At 40.4% G+C, this 22,324-nt stretch overlaps 1 protein-coding gene across 3 annotated transcripts in view; it reads left to right on the forward strand.

Moving 5' to 3' along the window:
• Positions 1-22,324, forward strand: part of bub1bb (BUB1 mitotic checkpoint serine/threonine kinase Bb) — a 74,583-nt gene that overhangs the window by 34,543 nt on the left and 17,716 nt on the right. Inside the window, exons 12-18 of one of the 3 annotated variants that reach the window (XM_063052513.1) lie at positions 4,538-4,590; positions 7,889-8,005; positions 8,945-9,079; positions 9,879-9,987; positions 11,557-11,659; positions 12,704-12,975; positions 17,516-17,688. In XM_063052513.1, coding sequence (XP_062908583.1) covers positions 4,538-4,590; positions 7,889-8,005; positions 8,945-9,079; positions 9,879-9,987; positions 11,557-11,659; positions 12,704-12,975; positions 17,516-17,688 — 962 coding nt within the window. The remainder of the gene's footprint in view (positions 1-4,537; positions 4,591-7,888; positions 8,006-8,944; positions 9,080-9,878; positions 9,988-11,556; positions 11,660-12,703; positions 12,976-17,515; positions 17,689-22,324) is intronic. The other 2 variants (XM_063052519.1, XM_063052522.1) reach the window with 2 other exon arrangements.

Below are 22,324 nucleotides of genomic sequence, written 5' to 3' on the forward strand. Positions count from 1 at the left end.
ATCTCCTCCTCTCTACTGACTCAGGTGACTCTGCCATCCTAATTTTTCTTGAACTCAGCGCATTCAATACTGTGGATCATGCCGTTTTAATAGACCGTCTCTAGTACGGGGTTGGTATTGATGGCACTGCCTTGAACTTGTTCACATCCTACCTCAAAAATAGAAGCTTCTCTGTCAATATAGGCAAATTTTCCTCTCCTCCAGCTAGTTTCTCCTGCACAGTCTGACAAGGTTCCATCCTAGGTGCCATTCTTTTCTCTATATGCACGCTTCCCCTTGGCCAAATCATTCAAAAACACGACATTTCCTCCCACAGATGACACACAGCTTTATCTCCCCTTTAAACCAAACGACCAATGAAATCTAGTCAGCCTCATGAACTGCCTTGAGGACATAGTGTTGGATGGCACAAAACTTCCAACAGCTGAATGAAGGCAAGTCTGAAGTTGTCCTATTTGGCTCCCCTGACTCCATCAAAGTGATTACCAACAGTCTTGGTAACCTGTCCACCGTTGTCAAACCCCATGTCAAAAACCTTGGTGTGATATTTGATTCTGCCTTTAAGTTTGACAAGCAAGTTAATGCAGTAGTAAAAGTCAGTTTTTTTCCAGCTTCGTACTATTGCCGAAGTCAAGTCATTTCTCTCTTTCAAAGTCATCCACGCCCTTGTATCCTCCCGCTCGGACTACTCCACCTCCTGTATATTGGGATTAGTCAGTCATCCCTGTCCCATCTGCAACTGGTCCAGAACACCGCAGCCAGTCTCCTGACAGGTGCCTGGAAGAGGGACCATATTGCTTCTATCCTGGCCTCTCTCCACTGGCTACCAGTACAGTTCAGGATTGATTTTTAAAGTTCTCCTGTTTGTTTATAAAGCCCTAAATGGGCTGGCCCCCTCCTATATCGCAGACCTTCTAACCCCTTATTCTGCTTCCAGGTCCCCCAGGTTGGCTGACTTGGGGCACCTGGCTGTCCTGCGACCTAAATTTAAGTTCGGGGGTGACGTGCCTTTGCTGTTGTACCCCATTGACTCTTTTATGTTCAGGCTCAAAACCTACCTTTATTCACTAGCATTTGAATCTTCCTGATGTGGCTGATTTTTGGCTTGTGCCTAGGCTCATGTGTTGTTTATTTTGTGCCTATAAGCTGTGTGCCTTGTTGTTTATATCTGTGTTTCTTGTATTTGCAATTTTAGCTACCTGTTATGGTTTGTACAGCACTTTGGTCAACATGGGTTGTTTTTAAATGTGCTTTATAAATAAATTTGATTTGACTTGACTTAACAAGAAGTCAAAGCCAACATAAAAACCAAAAAGAGGGCATACAATAGAGCAAAAAAACTAGTGGGAAGTTAAAGGATTGGGATGCATTTAAAAAGGAAACTAAAAAAGTCATTAAGAAGGTAAAGGTGGAATGTAAAAATAAGCTAGCCAATAATATTAAAGAGGATACCAAAAGCTTCTCCAGATACATGAGTGTAAAAGAGTTAAGTGGATATCAGACCACTGGAAAACCATGTTGGAGAGGTAGTAATATGGGACGACAAAACGGTGAACAAACTTCACTGTGGGAAACGCTAGCAGTATGGTGGAAGTTTCAGGGGTCATGAAGTGCTTGAAATTAGCATAACTAGAGAGAAGGTTCTTGGGGGAAACTGAAGTGTCTGAAGGTACATAAGTCACAGGGTTCTGAAAGAGGTGGCTGAAGAGATTGTGGAGGCATTAGTAATGATCTTTTAAAAAATCGCTAGATTGTGGAATGGTTCTGGAAAGGTGGAAAATTGCAAATGTCACCCACTCTTTAAGAAGGGAGAGGCAGAAGAAAGGAAACTATAGGCCAGTTAATCTGACCTCGGAGGTTGGGAAGCTGTTGAAGTCAATTATTAATGATGAAATCTCAGAGTACTTGGAGACACATGATAAAATAGGCCGTAGTCAGCATTGTTTCCTCGAGGAAAATCTTGCCTGAGAAATCTGTTGGAATTCTTTGAAGAAACAATAAGCAAGATAGACAAAGGAGAATTGGTGGATTTTGTGTGCTTGGATTTTCAGAAGGCCTTTGACAATGACAAGTAGCTGCACATGAGGCTACTTAACAAGCTATGAGCCCATGGTATTACAGGAAAGATTCTAGCATGATAAAGCAGTGACTGATTGGCAGGAGACAAGGAGTGGGAATAAAGGGAGCCTTTTCTGGCTGGCTGCTGGTGACTAGTGGTATTCCACAGGGTATTCCAAGGGACCAATTCTCTTTACATTATATGTCAATGATTTGAATGATGGAATTGATGGCTTTGTTGCAAAGTGTGCAGACAATATGAAGATTGGTGGAGGGGCAGGTAGCTTTGAGGAAGTAGAGAGGCTGCAGAAGGACTTAAACAGATTAGGAGAATGGACAAAAATGTCAGATGGAATACAGTATTGGGAAGTGAATGGTCATGCGCTTTGGTAGAAGAAATGAAAGGGTTGATTACTTTCATAACGGAGAGAAAATACGAGAAACTGAGGCAGAAAGGGACTTTTGGGATTCCTCATGCAGGATTCCCTAAAGGTTAATTTGCAGGTTGTTTCTGATGAAGAAGGTAAGTGTGATGTTAGCATTCATTTCAAAAGGACTAGAATATACTGTAAAAGCAAGAATGTAATGCTGAGATTTGTAAAGCACTGGTGAGGCCTCACTTGGAGTATGGTGAGCAGTTTTGGACTCCTTATCTTAGAAAAGATGTGCTGAAATTGGAGAGGGTTCAAAGGATGTTCACAAAAATATCTCCAAGATTGAATGGTTTGTCATATGAAGAATGTTTGGTGGGTCTGAGTCTGTATTCATTAGAATTCAGCAGAATGAGGGTGACATTGAAACCTATCGAATGGTGAAAGGTCTTGATAAAGTGGATGTAGAGAGGATGTTTCCTATGGTAGGAGAGTTTAGGACCAGAGGACAGAGCCTCCTGAATAGAGGGACGTACTTTTAGAACAGAGATGAGATGGAATTTCTTTATCCAGAGAGTGGTGAATCTGGAATTCTTTGCACAGGCAGCTGTGGAGGCTGTCTTTATGTATATTTAATACAGACATTGATAGATTCCTGATTGGTCAGGGCATGAAGAGATATAGGGAGAAAGCAGGAGATTGGAGCTGAGATGAAAATTGGATCAGCCATGATGAAATGGCAGAGCCAAATGGCCTAATTCTGCTCCTACATCTTATGGTCCTACTTCTACCTATGTAGAAGTTGTTGCTTGGTTGTGTAGATTACCTGTTCTCTCTTTCCAACAGGCAGCTTGTATTTTTGTTACATCAAAACCTTTTTTAAATATCCCCACGCCACTGCACAAGCTGGTTTATTGAACTTTAATTCCTCATGACATTTGGGTGAATGACCAAAAATTAGGTGTTTTGGCTTCTAAAAATGTTTGTTGCCTCTCTATCAAAATGTTTAATTATACATTGTCCAGACAGCTAGTGTGTGCCATAGTGGAATAGAGCAGCCATGAGTTTAGGAGAAGACACTCCAGCTAACGTCACAACTAGCAGCTGTGGAGCAATAAAATTGAGACCGCTCAAAAGGCCATATTTGAAGGAGAGCGGTTATCTCTGGGTTAAAGGACTAAGGCATTAAATTACTCATGAAAATGTCATGGAAATATTTCAAACCTGCACCATGGTGACAATTTTAATGTCAAGTAGTTGCATAATTTAAAGTTTAAAGTAAATTTATTATTAAAGTACATGTACGTCACCATGTACAACCCAGAGAATAATTTTCTTGCAGGCATACTCAATAGATCTATAATTAGAATAATAACCATAATAGAATCAATAATGACTGCACCAACTTGGGCATTCAAGTAGTATGCAAGAGATAGCTGTGCAAATACAATAAATAAATAATAGAGAGTATGAGACGAAGAGTCCTTGAAAGTGAGTCCATAGTTTGTGGGAACTGTTCAGTGATGGGTGAGAAGGCATCTGCTCTAGTTCAAGAGCCTGATGGTTGAGGACTAGTAATTGTTCCTGATGCTGGTGGTGTGGGTCACGAGGCTCCTCTACCACCTTCCTGATGGCAGCAATGAGAAGAGAACATGGCCTAATGTGAGCTAATGTAAGTCACTGAGGGATGAGCAAGATTTGGAGATTTGCAGCATGAGTCCTAGTTTGTGGAAAGTATAGGTAGCCCTAAGTTATGAGGGAGAGGTTAAGTTGCAAGTAAAGGGCCTGTTTTCTAACTTATTTTCCATAGTAAAGCCATGCACACATCAAGAAAAGCAAGTTAAAGAAAAATTTTCCCCCTTCTACCCCCCCTCCCCCACAAATTCGGGACAAACGTTATTGTTTCTCAGATTTTTGCAGGATGGTGTCTATTCTGCAAGAATAAATTGCCATTACCTAACTGGCCATAGTATGGAGGAAATAATGAATGCAGGTGAACTTTTCATCTCCTCAGTGTTGTATTTATGTGTTGATCTTTTCAGATTTTTTAAAAATCTAATATTGTTTGAAATAATATTTGATTATTGATCCACTCCTGTTTTTGACAGATTAAGTCAAGACGAAATGAGACAGAAAACCCTGAATCTTTCAAATTACACAGGTAAACATCAATTATTTTGATTTGTGTTTGTAAGTGTTAACCATATTTAAGCCAGCTGAATGTCACTTCAGACCAGGGCAGTTAAATTCCAATGGCTCTAGATCACACTCTGAATTTCCTCCCTCTGAATGGACTATTGATTTAATTTGCAAGGGTCTATTTTAATGCTAATTGCAGTGAAATACCTTTAAAACTCTGCACTGGTTTGCACATTGATACTTCATGCTACAAGTCCAGTAACAAGATACTGAATTCTTAAACTATGGCAATAATAGGGAGATGGCAGCTCAGTTTGTTTCAGATCCTTGCAATCAGAAATGACCTGGAAAGCAACTTTTTTTTTGCATACCTAACTTTGTAAACTTGCTAATAAGTTTATTGCCAGCAATTGATTTTGTTTGAAAGATGTCAAATTATTTCAAATTATTTTATTTTGTTTTTAATTTGTTTCCAGATAGCCTAATAATCTTAAATTTTAAATGCTTTTAACAATCTGAGACCTTTAAGTATAGCTCAAGATTCAACACCAGCAAGTTATCAAAGGTTGTTCAGGGTTTTCTTGGGGTAGGACATCAGGATATGCAATTGTGTTCTGTTCATAATACAGAGCCTGCTCTGCCTTGTAATGGTTTATTTGAATGCAGTGGATCAGGTCGTTTCTACTCATTTGTAAAGATAAGTACAAGCATTTGTAGATCTAGCCAAAACCATCTGCAGCATGATAGGATAACATTTAGCACAATTGCTTTACTGCGCCTGCAATCCGGGTTACATGTCCTGCCGCTGTCTGTAAGGAGTTTGTATGTTCTCCCCATGATCTTGTGGGTTTCCTCCCACTTTCCAATGATGTGCGAGTTGGAATGTAGAGAAGTACAGCACAACAACGGGCCCTGTGTTCAACTAATAAAATTAGTAATGAAGTGATCAACTAAATTAATTCCTTTTGTCTATACAATGTACATGTCCCTCCGGTTTCCCTCATTCATGAGCCTATCTAAGTGTTCCTTGAAAGTCCCTAATGTATCTGCCTACCACCATCCCAGGCAGTGTATTCCAGGCACTTGGGGAAAAAGATGCTGCCTTTCTATTCTATCTATGCCTCTCATAATCTTATAGACCCCTGTCAGATCTCCTCTCAGCCTCTGCTGCTCCAGAGCAAACAACCCAAGTTTTTCCAACCTCTCATTATAGCACATGCCCTCTAATCCAGGTAGCATCCTGGTAAACCTCTCCAAAGCCTCAACATCTTGCCAATAAAGGGGCAAACAAAGCTGTATGCAGTATTGCAGATGTGGCCTATCTAGGGTGCTAGTAGGTTAATGGATCACAAGGGAGTAATTGGGCAACACATGCTCGTTGGGCTGGAAAGGTTGTCAGTAAATTGTATCTCTAAACCAGGGGTTCCCAACCAGTGGTCCATGGACCCCCCCCCCCCTTGGTTAATGGTAAGGTTCCGTGGCATAAAAAAGGTTGGGAACCCCTGCAAATCTGATGAGCTAGATCTACCCCTGGGGCCCCAATCTGGTCCATGGCCCCCTGGTTAATAGTAGGGCTCTATGGCATAAAAATGGTAGGGAACCCCTGTTCTAACCTCATGCCCATTCATTCTCCATCATTAATATCCTTTCCTGAAATTCAAGAATAAGTTGTCTTTCCTTGGTGTATGTACTCATATGCTGCTCTGTTCACTGTACACTTATGACGGTGTGGCTAAGCACAACTCCAATATCATATTCGAGTTTGCTGATGACACCTTAGGCTGAATCAAAGGTGGTGATGAATCAGCATATAGGAGGGAGATTGGAAATCTGGTTGAATGGTGCCACACAAACAACCTCTTGTTCAATGTCAGCAAGAACAAGGAGTTGATTGATTATTGACTTCAGGAGGAGGAAGCCAGAGGCCCATGAGCCTGTCCTTATCTGAGGAGGAGAGCAGCCTTAAATTCTTTAGTGTTATCATTCCAGAGGACCTGTCCTGAGTCCAGTATGTAAGTGCAATTGCAAAGAAAGCACAGCAGCACCTCTACTTAGGAGTTTGCAAAGATCTTATGCCGAATATAATATTTTGACAAACTTCTATAGATGTGTGGTGGAGAGAATATTGACTGGCTGCATCACAGCCCTAGGATAGAAACACCAATGCTCTTGAACAGCAAATCCTACAAAAGCTGTGGATATGGCCTGGTCCATCACAAGTAAAGCCCTCCCCGCCATTGAGCACATCTACACAGAGCATTGTCTCGGGAAAAGCAGCACCCATCATCGGGGAGTCCTACCACCCAGGTCATGTTCTCTTCTCACTGCTGCCATCTGGAAGAATGTACAGGAGTCTCAGAACTCACACCACCAGGTGCAGGAACAATTACAACCCCTCAACCCATCAGGCTCTTGAACCAAATGGGACAACTTCACTCAACTTCACTTGGCCTATCATTGAAATGGACTTGCTTTCAAGGACTGTTCAGCTCATGTTCTCTATTTATTGGTTTTATTTTTTTTTGTATTTACACAGCTATCTTTTGCATACTGGTTGAACCCCCATGTTAGTGCAGTCATTGTTGATTCTGTTATGTTTATTATTTTATGGATTTGAGTATGTCTGCAAGTAAATGAATCTTGGGGTTGTATATGGTGACATATATGTCCTTTGATAATAAATTTACTTTGAATGAATAAAATACTGCATGTAATGGAGTACTTTTAAGACCATAAGGCAGGAGTAGAATTAGGCCATTTGGCCTATTGAGTCTGTTCCACCATTCCATCATGGTTCATTTATTAACCCTCTCAATCCCATTCACCTGCCTACTCCCCAATACCCTTTCTAATCAAGAGCCTATCAACCTCCACTTTATATACCCAATGTCTTGGCCTCTTCAGCAATCTATAGTAATGACTTCCAAAGATTAACCAATCTCTGGCTAAAGAAATTCCTCAACTTTTTTCTAAAGGGATATCCTAACATGAGGCTCTGCGTTCTGGTTCTAGATTTCCCCCACTTTAGGAAATGTCGTCTCTGTCCACTCTAGATAGGCCTTTCAGCATTCAATATATTTTAATGAGATCCACCCTCATCTGTCTAAACTCCAACAAGTAGAGACCTAGAGCCATCAAATGCTCATCATATGTTAACTTTCATTCCTGGGATCATTCTTGTTGAAACTGCCTAGATCTCCTCAGGATATAGTTTTCTCAATGGCATAGGCTGCTTATAGAACACATTTTAAAAGTTTAAGTTTACTTTTAATCTACATCTTCTGACCAGTAGCTGCTCACTGAATGTATTTGGTTAACAGGTGCTTGCATGGAAGGTGCTCAACCAAATGTTTTGGTGGAGGTACTTAGTTCATCAGCAAATCACAGTTTACAGCATGTACAGCCATCAGCAACTGTCGGTACCGGAGAGGCTTTGGGTGAGAATAATGGCAGCATCTCTTGATATAATTAATTTGATTGGGTCTTACTTTGGCAGTGTTGTGAATTTAACGATTTATACTCCACCTGAGTCTGATCTAGATGCAACAATCATTTAGTCAGTCACTACAAGAGGGATAAATGCCTCTCACCACCTTGGGTTACAGTACCAAAGATCATGATTAAACCCAGGTCACTGGAGTGTGCAGCAGCAACACTACTAACTGAAGAGATCATTAGTGGGGTGGGGGAGGCACGAATGCAAGAGGGAGGGGGGTGCCCACAGGCTTGGATTAATGGCCCACAGTCACTTTCCTTTGCTTCCGGTATGAATCCAGCTATGTATATTATTTCCCTTTGTCCTTTGGCTTCAGTTTTATCAGCATATGTCAATGTTTGCATTGTGAAGGTGGCATTATCTCCACAAAGACTGTATGGTAGTCACTTCTACCAATGCTGTCACAAGTGCATTTGTCACAGGTGTTTACAATGAGATTAAGTAGGTTTATCCTCAAGCTGGTTCATTCACAATCTGCCACAAACCCAGTCTGGACTTCTTGCTGTACCCTTCATGACTGACAGCTATGTTAGTTACCAAGCCATTCTTAATGGAGATTGTAGTCACTCACCCATGATAGTGTTTTAGATCATTAGTTACCATTGCAAAAAAGAGCAATTGTATTTGAGTGATTTCCCCCCCGCCCCCCCCCAAAAAAGAAATCTTATTGAAAATCCAGCCCATAGTGGTGGCAGCTGACCTCTTTAATGCAGAAGGTTTGAAATAAAGATTCTTGCCATGTCAGCATGATGCCATCCTATTCCCTTCTGTGGCAATAGGAAAAGTTCAGACAGATTAGAAAATGTTGAAGTCAATTTTAATGTGATGGGGGGGGTGTCAAATCTGTTTCTTTCATTAAAATCACACTTTTTTAGTGCAGATGTCATAACTGATATATTCCATGCACCAGTTACTTGCTCACAAGAGAGTGGAAATCTGTTTGAGGTTCTGAGTGCTGAGCCTAGTGTTTGTGATAAAGATAACCTGGCATATGAAGCTCAGTTCACGAAAAATGGTAAGAATTCAGAACTTGGTCAGATCTGGCAAAATCCTATGTTGGATTGCTAAGTAGCACTATTGGGTTGTAAACTCTTCTGAGCTCACTTGAGATTTTTGACTGTATTCCTTTTATGAGTGAAGTAATGCAAGGATATAATTTTCTTTTATTACTAACCACCTGAGCAGCCGTATTGGAATTTAATTTTGGCTTACCACCTGCTACATTCTGATGTATTCAAGTTAATTGTAAAATATTTTGCTGTGGAGTTGGGTGGAGGGTGTGGATTTGGGTTCCCATCTTTCTAGAAACCAAACTAGGTTTCACATAGTATGTTTGTAAAGTCTTACTGTGAGGATGCTTCAAGTTAGTTTAGTAGTTTGAATTTGATTACAGTAAAGCTCCATTAACTATTCACACATGGGATTTTAGTGGCAGATAACCTTTTTCTCTCAATACTCAAGCACTTTTTTTTTACACAAATGTTGTACAGCAGAATAATTTTCCATTGAGTTTAGTGCTACCCCTTGTTAATTGAAAGACAGCATGGAAGCGGGGCTCCAGTTAATGTAAATAAGTTCAAGAAGCCTCACCCAGTAATCCGATAGGGGCTTATTAGGGTTGTACTGAATGAAAAGGTTACAGATTTTAATGTATCCCCTTAAGTTGGCTTGACATGTTTGTTATAAAAATTCCTTAAACCTGAAGGAGCAACCTAATGCTCTTGAAGAGATCATTACCTCTTTAGCAAATTTATAATAATATACTTCGAACAGCATGGTAGAGGGACGTAATGTAATGCCATTTCTCTTTGTAGCCAACAAAAACACTCCACCAATGCCTTCAATTTTCTTTGGATTGCCACCTACACCAGTACCTTTCACGATATTTGATGAGAATGCAGATGTTGAAGACCAGGAAAACAAGTGAGTCTCTGTAGAAAATGTAGCAATTTTAATGGTAATCATCTCCTTTCATTATTAGTCTTGCAAAGTTTGCTAGGCATAATGAGCATGGTTCTTTTCATTTCATTCCATATTAACATTTGCAATACTGTTTTTACTTCACATCCTTAACACTTTTAAAGTTAAATTCATTGCAACTTGCTCCAACTATAAAACCTTTTGTCACCTGTTCTAATATCTATTGTTATATTGTCAAATTGTACAAGTATTTTTGAATTATTTTGTTAATACAATTTTGGTTACACTCTCCTCCAGATTTTCGAAGTTGAGTTGCTTTGTTTTGCATTCAATAATGACCCCACTGACTCAAAACATCTGCTGTTTTGGGTAGTGATTGTTGCATTTCATGATGGCTTTTGATTTTTTCCCCAGACTTTCCTTCATGTATTTGATAATTGCACACTGATTTGTCTCATTTTTATCTTTAAAACGGAGCATGATTTCTGATGCTTTTTTAACTTAAAAAAATTAAACTGCCACCTGTATTTTGTGTTGGAAACAGTAGCCTTGTTTTGATTTTTGGTTTGCATTATTCTTTTAAATTTATTTCTTTTATTTTTTTTAAAAGAAAGGTTCTGTTTCCACACCTTGTTTCACTTGATCCAGCACCTTTCCCCAATTTTTTTTTCTTGATTTCTAATTTCTCCATTGCCTTATCCCTGACTACCTTAGTGACCTGTGTCCCACTCTCGTCAGGGAGCAGGCTTAGTATCATCCACAGCAGGAGCACCAGACTCAAAAACAGTTACTTTTCTCAAGCAGCGAAGCCAATCAACATCTCTACCTAGTAACCCCTCCATTTCTTTAATATTTCCTGTCAACCACCTTTTGTACAGCCTAGCATCACTTAACTACCATCTATGTTATCATGTGTATTTATATTTATTGTGTTTTTTTTTACTTTTTATGTGCTTTATTTTTTGGTGTTTTATTTTGTTCTGCATCAGATCCAGAGTACCGATTATTCTCCTTTACACTTGTGTACAGGAAATGACATTAAACAATTTTAATCACGAATTATCTTGGTTCCAGACTTCTTTAATATAGGACTGAGGTTACTATTCTTGTTGGCGGAAGTACCAATTGGTTTGCCCCTCACCGAGCACGTGCAGTTGCAGCAACTGAATAATTGTATTTTTCATTTACATCAGATTCTATAACTAAACTGCATGTACTGTTGTGACAGTGTGAACTACTTCACTTCCATAACACCTGTCCAGTAGAGAGTGACAGTAGTTTGCATGAGATACTATTGTACATGCCCTTTTTAAATTTCTCTATCCCTTTTCTAGCTAAATTGCCGGGATCAAATCTGTGCTGCTGTTGTTGAGGTTAACTGAACTGCTAACTATCTGAGATCTTACTTGAACAATCTAAAGTAAATTCAATGACCAGAGAAGTTCCTTAAATATTTTCCCGGCACATTTCTTTGATGTTTGATTCTACAAATAGATCTTATTGTAGCAATTTAAATTACTGCCAGAAGTTCAGAAATGCTTATAGAGAATTCTGATTTCACTTTTGCTTAAGACCACCTGCAGACTACTTGAAAAAGAGACCTCACTGGCCACTTTCTGGAATCCTTGTACCTTCCAAGCATGTCCTAACTGAGGGGACCTGTGGTGCTGAATGTGTAAGTAATTATGTACAACTTTTAATATTAAAACATTTTAATTTGCTGTATAGTTGTCTCTGTATTTGGAACCTACTGAAGCAAAGTAGAAAAACACAATTTTACCACTTACTACAACAAGAAAAAGGCAAGAATTAGATTGAAGAAGTTAAGTTTTCTACGAAGGCAATAAAAGATTGAAAGGAAACTTCACACATTTTTGAGGTTTTTATGAAAGAAAAAAGAAACAATTTCCGTTGATGAAACAGTATCCTCTAATAATTTAGAAGTAATGTTGAAAGAATCAGAAGGGGAAACATTAAGCCAATAAGTTTTGATTTGAATGTAGCCTGAAGCAGTTTCTATAGTAACATTCAAAAGAAGTTGAAGAGTGGCGTTAAGGGATTGATTGAATAACTTTAAAAGATCCAGTGTTAACGAAGTGGGTAAATATCAAACTATTCATAAGATTGATTATTGTATCTTTTTCCTCTGACACTATTCAGTGGGGTGATCTTAAAATTCTGCCCTTGCTATCTTTATAATAAAATCTCGCAGATCTGGAGCAATCTGGATCTGATGATATTCTCTCATTTGCTGATTTGTGAATTACTGAAGTCAAGACTCATTATTTGAACATTTTGGTTTCTGAAATTCATTATCTGCTGCATTGAAGGCATTCGTCTTGGAAAATACTGTTATTCAATTTTCCCTTAAGGTAGATCACAGCAATTGGTAGACATAGCCAATTTTAGCTGAGATTTAAGAAGTTATTGGTGCATTGGAGTATCTAAGCATATGTCTTAACTGACAAAGTGCCGGAGGAACTCAGCAGTTCAGGCAGCGTCGATGGAGGGGAATAAACAATCAGTGCTATAGGCTGATGAAAGGTCTTGGCTCAATGTCAACTGTTTCTTCCTCTTTGTAGGTGCTGCCTGATCTGTTGGGTTCCTCCAACATTTTATGTGTGTTGCTTCATACTTTCAACATTTGCAGAAACTCGTGTTTATATATGCCTTAATTGTGTACCTGGTCACATAATAATGTTATTTTGTTTTTTGGAAGGATGATTTGGATGGCATTGAACCTATTAATGAGGATCACTTTGAGAGTAATGACTATCCAAACAAAACATTTGGTCCATTTCCTGAAAATACATGTGACTTCTCCAGAGGAGCACATTTGGTCTCTACTCCTTTTCACCAAAACCCTCTGAATGATAACCAAAACAAGTTAATCAAATGGATCCCCGTTGAAGCTACTAAAAATGCTCTAAGTTCGTTGACACCCCTCAAAGAGTCCATGTTCGACCCACCTCTGCATATGAAGAAACTGAGGTAAAGTTTTGCTTAAAGCCACTAACTTTCTGACCATTTCATTAATGGTGTATAGCTCTCTAAATATTGCTACTAGTGATAGGTTCATCAGGGCTGGGATCAAAATTTAAGCATAACTAAAATATATTTTTAACCCATTTGAACATAAATACTTTCTTTGGATGAATGACAATAATGCATTCTTCTTGGTGACTGCTTGACTGTTGGTTTGTTTGTTTTTTTTTTGCAGCAATTTTATATACTCTGGGCATAAAGCTTCCAGTGCAGTCATTGAAATGTAAAACATTCAGCTAATCATCCCAAAAACTGAGCCATGTAGGTTGCTCTCATTACCTGTATGTAGCCTTGTCAGTCTTAAGCCTTGAATTTTGTTAAGGGCTTATGCATCTGCCACCCTTCCAGGCACTGAGTGTTGAATCTTGTGACTAGGGCAAGATGAAAATGATCTTTTTAATACTTATGCCAAATAACTTGTGTCCCATTGTTTGCCTTACCTGGCCTGTTTTAATTTTATTAGATTAAAGTCTGTCATGAGCCTTGCAGCCCATCAGGCTGGTGCTTATGCCAGTTTCCGTGGTGTGACGCGACTGAGAGTCCGAGACACTCTCCCCCCCCCCCCGGATAGGACCGCCGGTCTATCGCGAGGTTAACCCCCAGCATTTTTGCTGGTACCCATTCTCAGCTGGCTACAGCATTGTGCGGTTAAGTGCCTTGCTCGAGGACACACCTGCTACCTTGGCCGGGGCTCGAACCCACGACCTTCAGGTCGCTCGAACCTCTTTTAACTTGATACCTATTTATTGCATCTGTCCTTTATTCCAGAAAGAGCTACTCAGCCTAGTTAATCTCTTTCCATTCTCTAGTGCAGGTAGCATCTTCCTAACATTCTCATAGTGTGATAATTGGAGCACAATGTTTAATTATGACCTAACTAGTGTTTCATGCATCTCTAGCATGACATCTTTGACCTAGTATTCTATGCCTTCTCCATCTGCCCTTATACTGCCTTAACCATCTTTCCTCTATTCTATTTCAGTGATCTGTAAACATTCCTCCTTGTTTAGCAACATTTCCCTGGCAGCTTATCTTCTTATCATGCATTCCCTTTTATTTTTGCTCTTTGTCCTTCAAGAATTAATCTAAATTATTGTTTTTGTGCCCACTAGCAAATTCACTAATGCCTTGTAACAGTGTAAACATTACTCTTCACTATCAATCACTTTCAGTTTTGGTACTTGTACCAAACAGTTATACTCACTGCCCTGCCCTTCAAGTCCAAGGATATGTACAGTACTGTGCAAAAGTCTTTGGCATATATATACTGTAGCTAAGGTGTCTAAGACTTCTGCCCAATATTGTAATTTTATATATTGCACTGTACTGTTGCTGCTGGAAAAAAAATTCATGACTTGTGTGAGTGATGAAACCTGATTCTAATATTGGTCTCTGTTGTGAACTGCGAGTGGAACGGGGGCAAGGAGAGGAGAATCATGGTTGGGAAAAGGAGAGGGCGGGGAGAGTGGGAAGTACCAGAGAGACATTCTGTAATTATCAATTAATCAATAGTTTAGAATCACATGACCTTGCTTGGTGTCTCAGGGCTGGGTGTGTCTGCACTTGCACCACTAGCACCATCGCCCCTGGCACTCCTGTCACCTGTCCCACAGGCTTCCCACGGCACCTGACCATTGCCATTCCCAACATACTTTGCTGTCGCTAGATTTACAAACTCTCTCTCCGCTCCATATTGACAAATATAGTACTATGCAAACACCTTGGGCACCCTAGCTATATACGGGTGCCTAAGACTTTTGCTCAGTACTGTATATCATAACAAAATGGTCAGAGGAGGCTTATGAGGTGCTCCAGGGTTGTTTTGAGGTGACAGACTGGCAGGCACTCTGTGAGCCACTTGGAGAGGATATTGATGGGCTCACAGAGTGCATCACTGACTACATCAACTTCTGTGTGGACTGCAATTTTCTGACAAGAACTGTCCTTTGTTATTCAAATAACAAGTCATGGGTGACAAAGGACATTGAGGACATCCTGAACGCTAAAAAGAGGGTGTTTAGAGATGGAAATAGGGAGGAGCTGAGGGCAATACAGAGGGACCTGGAAGCCAGGATTGGATCAGGGAGGCTAAAGACGGGTACAGGAGAAAGCTTGAGTGGAAACTCTAGCAGAACAATATGAGAGAGGTCTGGAGGGGGATGAGGACCATCACTGGGTTCTGGCAAACGAGCAACAGAGGAGCTGAAGGCAGTGTGGACAGGGCCAATGAACTTAACCTGTTCTTTAACAGATTTGACATTGTGGCCCCTGCCCATCCCCCACATGAGCCATCTGTTGTCGGCCCCCAACTAACACATATTCCACTCTCCCCTCCTACCCCTCCTCACAGTCCCCCACCCTGCTCTCATGACTATACCCCTTCCCCACACGAAACCACCACAGTGGGCTTCACAGCTGAACAGGTGAGAAGACAGCTGAAACGTCTCAACCCAAGCAAGGCTGCAGGACTGGATGGTGTCAGTACCAGGGTGCTCAAAGCCTGTGCCCCTCAGCTATGTGGAGTACTTCGCCATGTATTCAACCTGAGCCTGAGGCTCCGGAGGGTTCCTGTACTGTGGAAGACGTCCTGCCTCGTCCCTGTGCCAAAGACGCCGCGCCCCAGCGGCCTAAATGACTACAGACCGGTGGCATTGACCTCTCACATCATGAAGACCCTGGAGAGACTTGTTCTGGAGCTGCTTCGACCTATGGTCAGGCCACACTTAGATCCCCTCCAGTTCGCCTACTAGCCCCGACTAGGAGTTGAGGATGCCATCGTCTACCTGCTGAACCGTGTCTACGCCCACCTGGACAAGCCAGCGAGCACTGTGAGGGTCATGTTTTTTGACTTCTCCAGTGCGTTCAACACCATCCGCCCTGCTCTGCTGGGGGAGAAGCTGACAGTGATGCAGGTGGATGCTTCCCTGGTATCATGGATTCTTGATTACCTAACTGGCAGACCACAGTACATGTGCTTGCAACACTGTGTGTCTGACAGAGTGATCAGCAGCACTGGGGCTCCACAGGGGACTGTCTTGTCTCCCTTCCTCTTCACCTTTTACACCTCGGACTTCAACTACTGCACAGAGTCTTGTCATCTTCAGAAGTTTTCGGATGACTGCCATAGTTGGATGCATCAGCAAGGGAGATGAGGCTGAGTACAGGGCTACGGTAGGAAACTTTGTCACATGGTGTGAGCAGAATTATCTGCAGCTTAATGTGAAAAAGACTAAGGAGCTGGTGGTAGACCTGAGGAGAGCTAAGGTACCGGTGACACCTGTTTCCATCCAGGGGGTCAGTGTGGACATGGTGGAGGATTACAAATACCTGGGGATATGAATTGACAATAAACTGGACTAGTCAAAGAACACTGAGGCTGTCTACAAGAAGGGTCAGAGCTGTCTCTATTTCCTGAGGAGACTGAGGTCCTTTAACATCTGCCGGATGATGCTGAGGATGTTCTACGAGTCTGTGGTGGCCAGTGCTATCATGTTTGCTGTTGTGTGCTGGGGCAGCAGGCTGAGGATAGCAGACACCAACAGAATCAACAAACTCATTCGTAAGGCCAGTGATGTTGTGGGGATGGAACTCGACTCTCTCACGGTGGTGTCTGAAAAGAGGATGCTGTCTAAGTTGCATGCCATCTTGATCAATGTTTCCCATCCACTACATAATGTACTGGGTGGGCACAGGAGTACATTCAGCCAGAGACTCATTCCACCGAGATGCAACACAGAGCGTCATAGGAAGTCATTCCTGCCTGTGGCCATCAAACTTTACAACTCCTCCCTTGGAGGGTCAGACACCCTGAGCCAATAGGCTGGTCCTGGACTTATTTCATAATTTCCTGGCATAATTTACATATTACTATTTAACTATCTATGGTTCTATTACTATTTATTATTTATGGTTCAACTGTAACGAAAACCAATTTCCCCCGGGATCAATAAAGTATGACTGTGACTAAAATAACTCCATACACAGTTCTCTAGCCACTAAAACTTCTATTAGCAATTGCTGTTTTAATCCAATTCTTAACTAGCAGACTATTTTAATTAATGGGAATTTAAAAAAATTAGTCCAACAGTAATTGCTCACAATTGATGACTTAAAGGTCCTCTTGTTGACCCCTGTTCTGGCCACCCCCAACAATGAAATATAACCTGGTAATCATGGCTGATGTTAGGAAACATTTGTTTACTGGCCTGTATAAAATTGCTTAGGGTAGGGGATGTAGAAAGTGGGGTGTGGAAATAACAGAACTAAGAGTTTTAAGCACATTACCAATAGGTGATTGTAATTGGAACTTGGTAGCTATTTAGCCACTCTTATTCCCAATGATTATGTTGTAGCCTTTCATTCAAATCCATGCTGGTGAATATCAAATATTTAAGATAATAAATACAGTGCGAGATGTATTTGACCTACTAGGATGGTTTATTCGATATTATTTTGTGATCCATTGTTTGAATTTTTTTTGTTCTAGTCCAATTCAAGAAGCCAGTGAAGAAGGTATGTCTTCTGCTGCCACTACGTCTTCTGCAGGCTCCTCCACTTCAGTAGGTGCACTTTGTGCTATAAGTGACTTGAATGTCTTTGAAAAATCTGAGCCTGACCAGTTAAATTCCTCTGATGTCTTCAACGCCAATCCTATCTCGGGTATGGCTTTCCTTTGTTTTTACTCTTGAGCTTTTTGGGTTTATTGGTCAAATTAGCTGGTAAAACAACTGTTCAGTTGCAGTGCTTCACAATGTCACAGAGCAGAATTCACTTTATGGTAGTCATCAATGTGAGATTTTTAACCCTGAAACTGGTGGTGCTAACTCTGTATAGAAACTGCAAAAAACCTCTGCTGGTTGTTTAAAGTTGTTTAAGTTTGTGTATATAAGAAAATGGTGAAAGTCATTAAAAATGTTTTAGCATTGCGTATTTTTATTTTCCTGAATGTTTTTATTTTAAATTACTAATAATTGCTTGGTAAAGAAACGTAATCTATTAGTCACAGGGCAAACATGCAAGAGAAGTTCTTGAGAATGTGATGGTAAAATTACTCCCACTGTATTGTTGAGTGAGGAGTTTCTTAGTTTAGATCCAGCAGTGATCAAGACTTGGCAATATATTTTCAAGTTGGGATGGTTTGATAATTTGAAGAGCCTGCTGGTAGTAACATTCCTCTGTCCCTGCTGTCATTTATGCTGAAGTTGTGGGCTTGGAAAGAGTAGCCTGAATGAATTAATGTAATTTATAACTTTTTGCAATTTTGTGCACAAAATATCCATATCCCTTGGTGCTTCATTCATCTGTAATCTTTCTCGTGGATAAGTTTGCCTTTGAAATGTTCCAGCACGGTCTCAGCAGTATACAATATGACAACTTTCCTTTTTTTTAAACTCAAATTCTTGTGCAGTGGATCTTCTAAGCATGTAGGTACAGCAAGCAATTCAAAAATATGTACAGGATATCCAGATCCATGTGAACAGCAACACACTTCAATCTTCAAAAGTAGATTAGCTCCCTTATCCACCATCCAACTCCCTTCCCACTTGACTTGGACCCTGGTTCTTGTGCTCTATTTCCACTTACCTGGAGCTACAGTTGCCACTCTTTTCAAGTTGACTGGTTCAATGGAAAATTTATCAGAATAAATCTAAAATGTGAATTATTTTAATGTATTAATGACATAACGGCCAACAGCTTGGAAAATCTGTCAATCCAGCGCCAAATTCCCAATTATCAGTATTACAATACTTCATACTTTATTGTCGCCAAACAATTGATACTAGAACGTACAATCATCACAGCGATATTTGATTCTGCACTTCCCACTCCCTGGATTACAAATATTAAATATTAAAAATAGTAAAAATTAGTAAATATCAAATTTAAATTATAAATCATAAATAGAAAATAGAAAAATGGAAAGTAGGGTAGTGCAAAAAAACCGAGAGGCAGGTCTGAATATTTGGAGATTACGGCCCAGATCCAGGTCAGGATCCGTTCAGCAGTCTTATCACAGTTGGAAAGAAGCTGTTCCCAAATCTGGCCATACGAGTCTTCAAGCTCCTGAGCCTTCTCCCGGAGGGAAGAGTGACAAAAAGTGTGTTGGCTGGGTGGGTTATGTCGTTGATTATCCTGGCAGCACTGCTCCGACAGCGTGCGGTGTAAAGTGAGTCCATGGATGGAAGATAGGTTTGTGCGATGTGGTGCGCTGTGTTCACGATCTTCTGCAGCTTCTTTTGGTCTTGGACAGAACAACTTCCATACCAGGTTGTGAAGCACCCTAGAAGAATGCTTTCTACGGTGCATCTATAAAAATTAGTGAGGATATTTAGGGGACAGGCCAAATTTCTTTAGTTTTCTGGCAACACACATCAAATTTGCTGGTGAACGCAGCATCTCTAGGAAGAGGTGCAGTCGACGTTTCAGGCCGAGACCCTTCGTCAGGACCTGAAACGTCGACTGCACCTCTTCCTAGAGATGCTGCGTTCACCAGCAACTTTGATGTGTGTTGCTTGAATTTCCAGCATCTGCAGAATCCCTGTTGTTTGCGTCTTTAGTTTTCTACTACTTTTCTGATAAATATATCCGGTTTCACTTCTAATAAACTCGATTGAGCTCACAAATGATTAATATTAATTCAATACAATTATAAATCCTTAACCCCATTCCTTATATTAAATTAATTGTTCCTTTCTGGCATGTATTCCATCAAACACTATAGAAGATCTTTAATTACTACTAGTTTATCCCTACTACAAGGGACAAGATATTAGAAAGATTAATAGGGCTAAAGGCAGACAAGCCTCCATATTACAATGCTACAATATATAATCAAAGAAATAGTCAGCTAAAGAAGTTTAATGTAATCAAACCAAGTCAATATGGCCTCAGGCAAGATAAATCTTGCTTTGACAAATTTGCAGGAGTTATTTGATGAGCAGGTAGAGCTGATGTAGTGTACCGTAATGTATTTGGATTTTTGGAAAACATTTGACAAAGTGCCACATTAGAGGCTAGTTTATAAGAGCACAGGTAATGCAGAAAATGTATTAGCATAGACTGCAGGTTGATTATTGCACAGAAGATACTTAGAATTAATGACTCATTTTCAGGCTGAAATGATGTAATTAGTGGAAAGATCAGTTATTAGCACTCAATTGTTTATAATTTCCATTAGCAGAGGATGCGGGGGGTGGATGGGGGTGGTGGTGGGAGAGAAAAAGGCCAAGGTATCCAAGTTTGCTGATGATTCTGAAAAAGGTGGGATGGCAACACATTGTGTTGAGGATATTAGGACCCTACAATTAGATGTCGAGCAGATGTGCAAAAGCCTGACAAAAGAAAGATTATGCACTTCGGTAAGAGAAGATCCACTGTACAAGAATTTGAGTGGGGGGGGAGTGGAAAGAAAGTTGTCATTGTATACTGGTGAGACCATGTTGGAACATTCTGTACAAGTCAAGTTTCACAACTTGGGAATAATATACTTGAGACAAAAGAGGTTAACAAAAGCTCAATAGGATTGAGAGCAGGAGTATTGGTCTGCTGAAGACAGATTATGCAGGATATGTCAGTACTTCCTAGAGTAATGATGTGTCTGCGTGCTTGTTAGGGTTGAGGCATTGATAATGGTTCTGCTACCTGGGATGCCTCTAACTAGAGGTTGGAGTTTGCAAAGAAAAGGTTGCCCATGCAGTACTGCAAATAAAGTCTTGATCATGAGTAATAAATCATTGGAATTCTGCATCTAAAGAAATGTAGCTTGGTCATTTGAATAAATATTCAATAGGTTTTGGATATTAAGGAGATTGAAGGATTGGAGTTGATAGAAAGTGTTGTTTGGGTAAATGATTAGCTGTAATAATTTTTCAAAGTTGAAGCAGGTGCAAGGGCTGATTGTCCTACTGCTACCAATGTCAGTGGCAAGGTTGTCTTGATTAATCCTCCCTAACAAAATTTAAGATTACTTGTTTGCATATAATTTAACTATATATACTGGATAGGGACAGATGAAGCTCACTACACCTCATTAAATATGTGAGGTCTCCTTATTGAAGTAGCTCGTTGGGTGCTCATGCTGTTAGAAAATGAATGCTTGGCAGTCTGGCATTTGGATACTCAGCAACTATATGAAAAAAATAAAAGGCAGAGCCAAGCAATCTTGCAGTCAGTGGGCCTAGTATATACTGTAAGTACTAAAGGCACATTCTCAGTAGTCCCAAATAAATGATCCAGCTCTACTTGCTCAGATGTCTTTCATCATACAGCCAGTTCTTAGTTATTTAGAATCTTTGTATGCAATATCGGGAAATGGCTGGGGGCATGGGCCCAACGTCCCACTGTGATGCTCAAGACCTGCACTCCAGAACTAGCTACACAGCTGGCCAAGCTGGTCTAATGCAGTTAAAACACTGCATCTATCCAATGATGTGGAAAATTTTCCAGATATGTCCTGTTTGCAAAAAGCAGGAAAAATCCAATCTAACTAATCACTGCTCAGTCAGCAATGTGAAATATGGTATCATTAGCTGTGCTAGCAAGAAGCACTTATCAATAAAGTCCTCACCTGGACAATTCGGCTTCAGTTTCATCACAACCTTCGTTATGGACATGTTATAACTATGTTGCACTGAAGAGTTGAATTCTGAAAAGGAGTAGGTTGCCAGTGTGTGGTGTTGAGGTGAAGGTAACATTTGATGGTTTTAATATCAAACCCTTATAAAACGGAAGTCATAAGCATCCAGGGGAGAACACGGCAATAATCAGTCATAATGGTTCTAGATGTTGATGTTATTCATTGAGACAATTCTACAAGTTACTATGGACATTGTTCTAAGCAAAGCGATCTTTAGGTGTTTCTAAATGACTGACCTTCCACCATACTTCAGAAGTGATGTGCAGTCATAAGCAAATAATGTTTAACTCCGTTCTCAACACCTCAGCAACTGAAGCAGTCCCTATGTGCATGCAGCAAGGTTTGACAACAGTTGGATATGGATTGATAAGTGGCTCTTGAAGGTGATGGTGAGCTGGCTTCTTGATATTTTTGCCACAAAATTGCCAAGAAGTTACCATCTCCAAAAGAGGTGGATCCAACATGCTGGGGTCACGACTACCAGAAACATGGTTGGACTACACACATGGGTCGATGAGAGTAGGCAGTTGAAATGGTTCGGCACAGACTAGATGGGCCAAAGAGCCTGTTTCTGTGCTGTACTCCATGACTCCTTGACATCGAAGTTATTCTATGTATAGGTTAGAAATAGGCTATCCTGTTGTGAGTGATTTGCCTTTT

The sequence above is a fragment of the Mobula hypostoma genome, chromosome 1 (assembly GCF_963921235.1).
Source record: "Mobula hypostoma chromosome 1, sMobHyp1.1, whole genome shotgun sequence".
NCBI lineage: Eukaryota > Metazoa > Chordata > Chondrichthyes > Myliobatiformes > Myliobatidae > Mobula > Mobula hypostoma.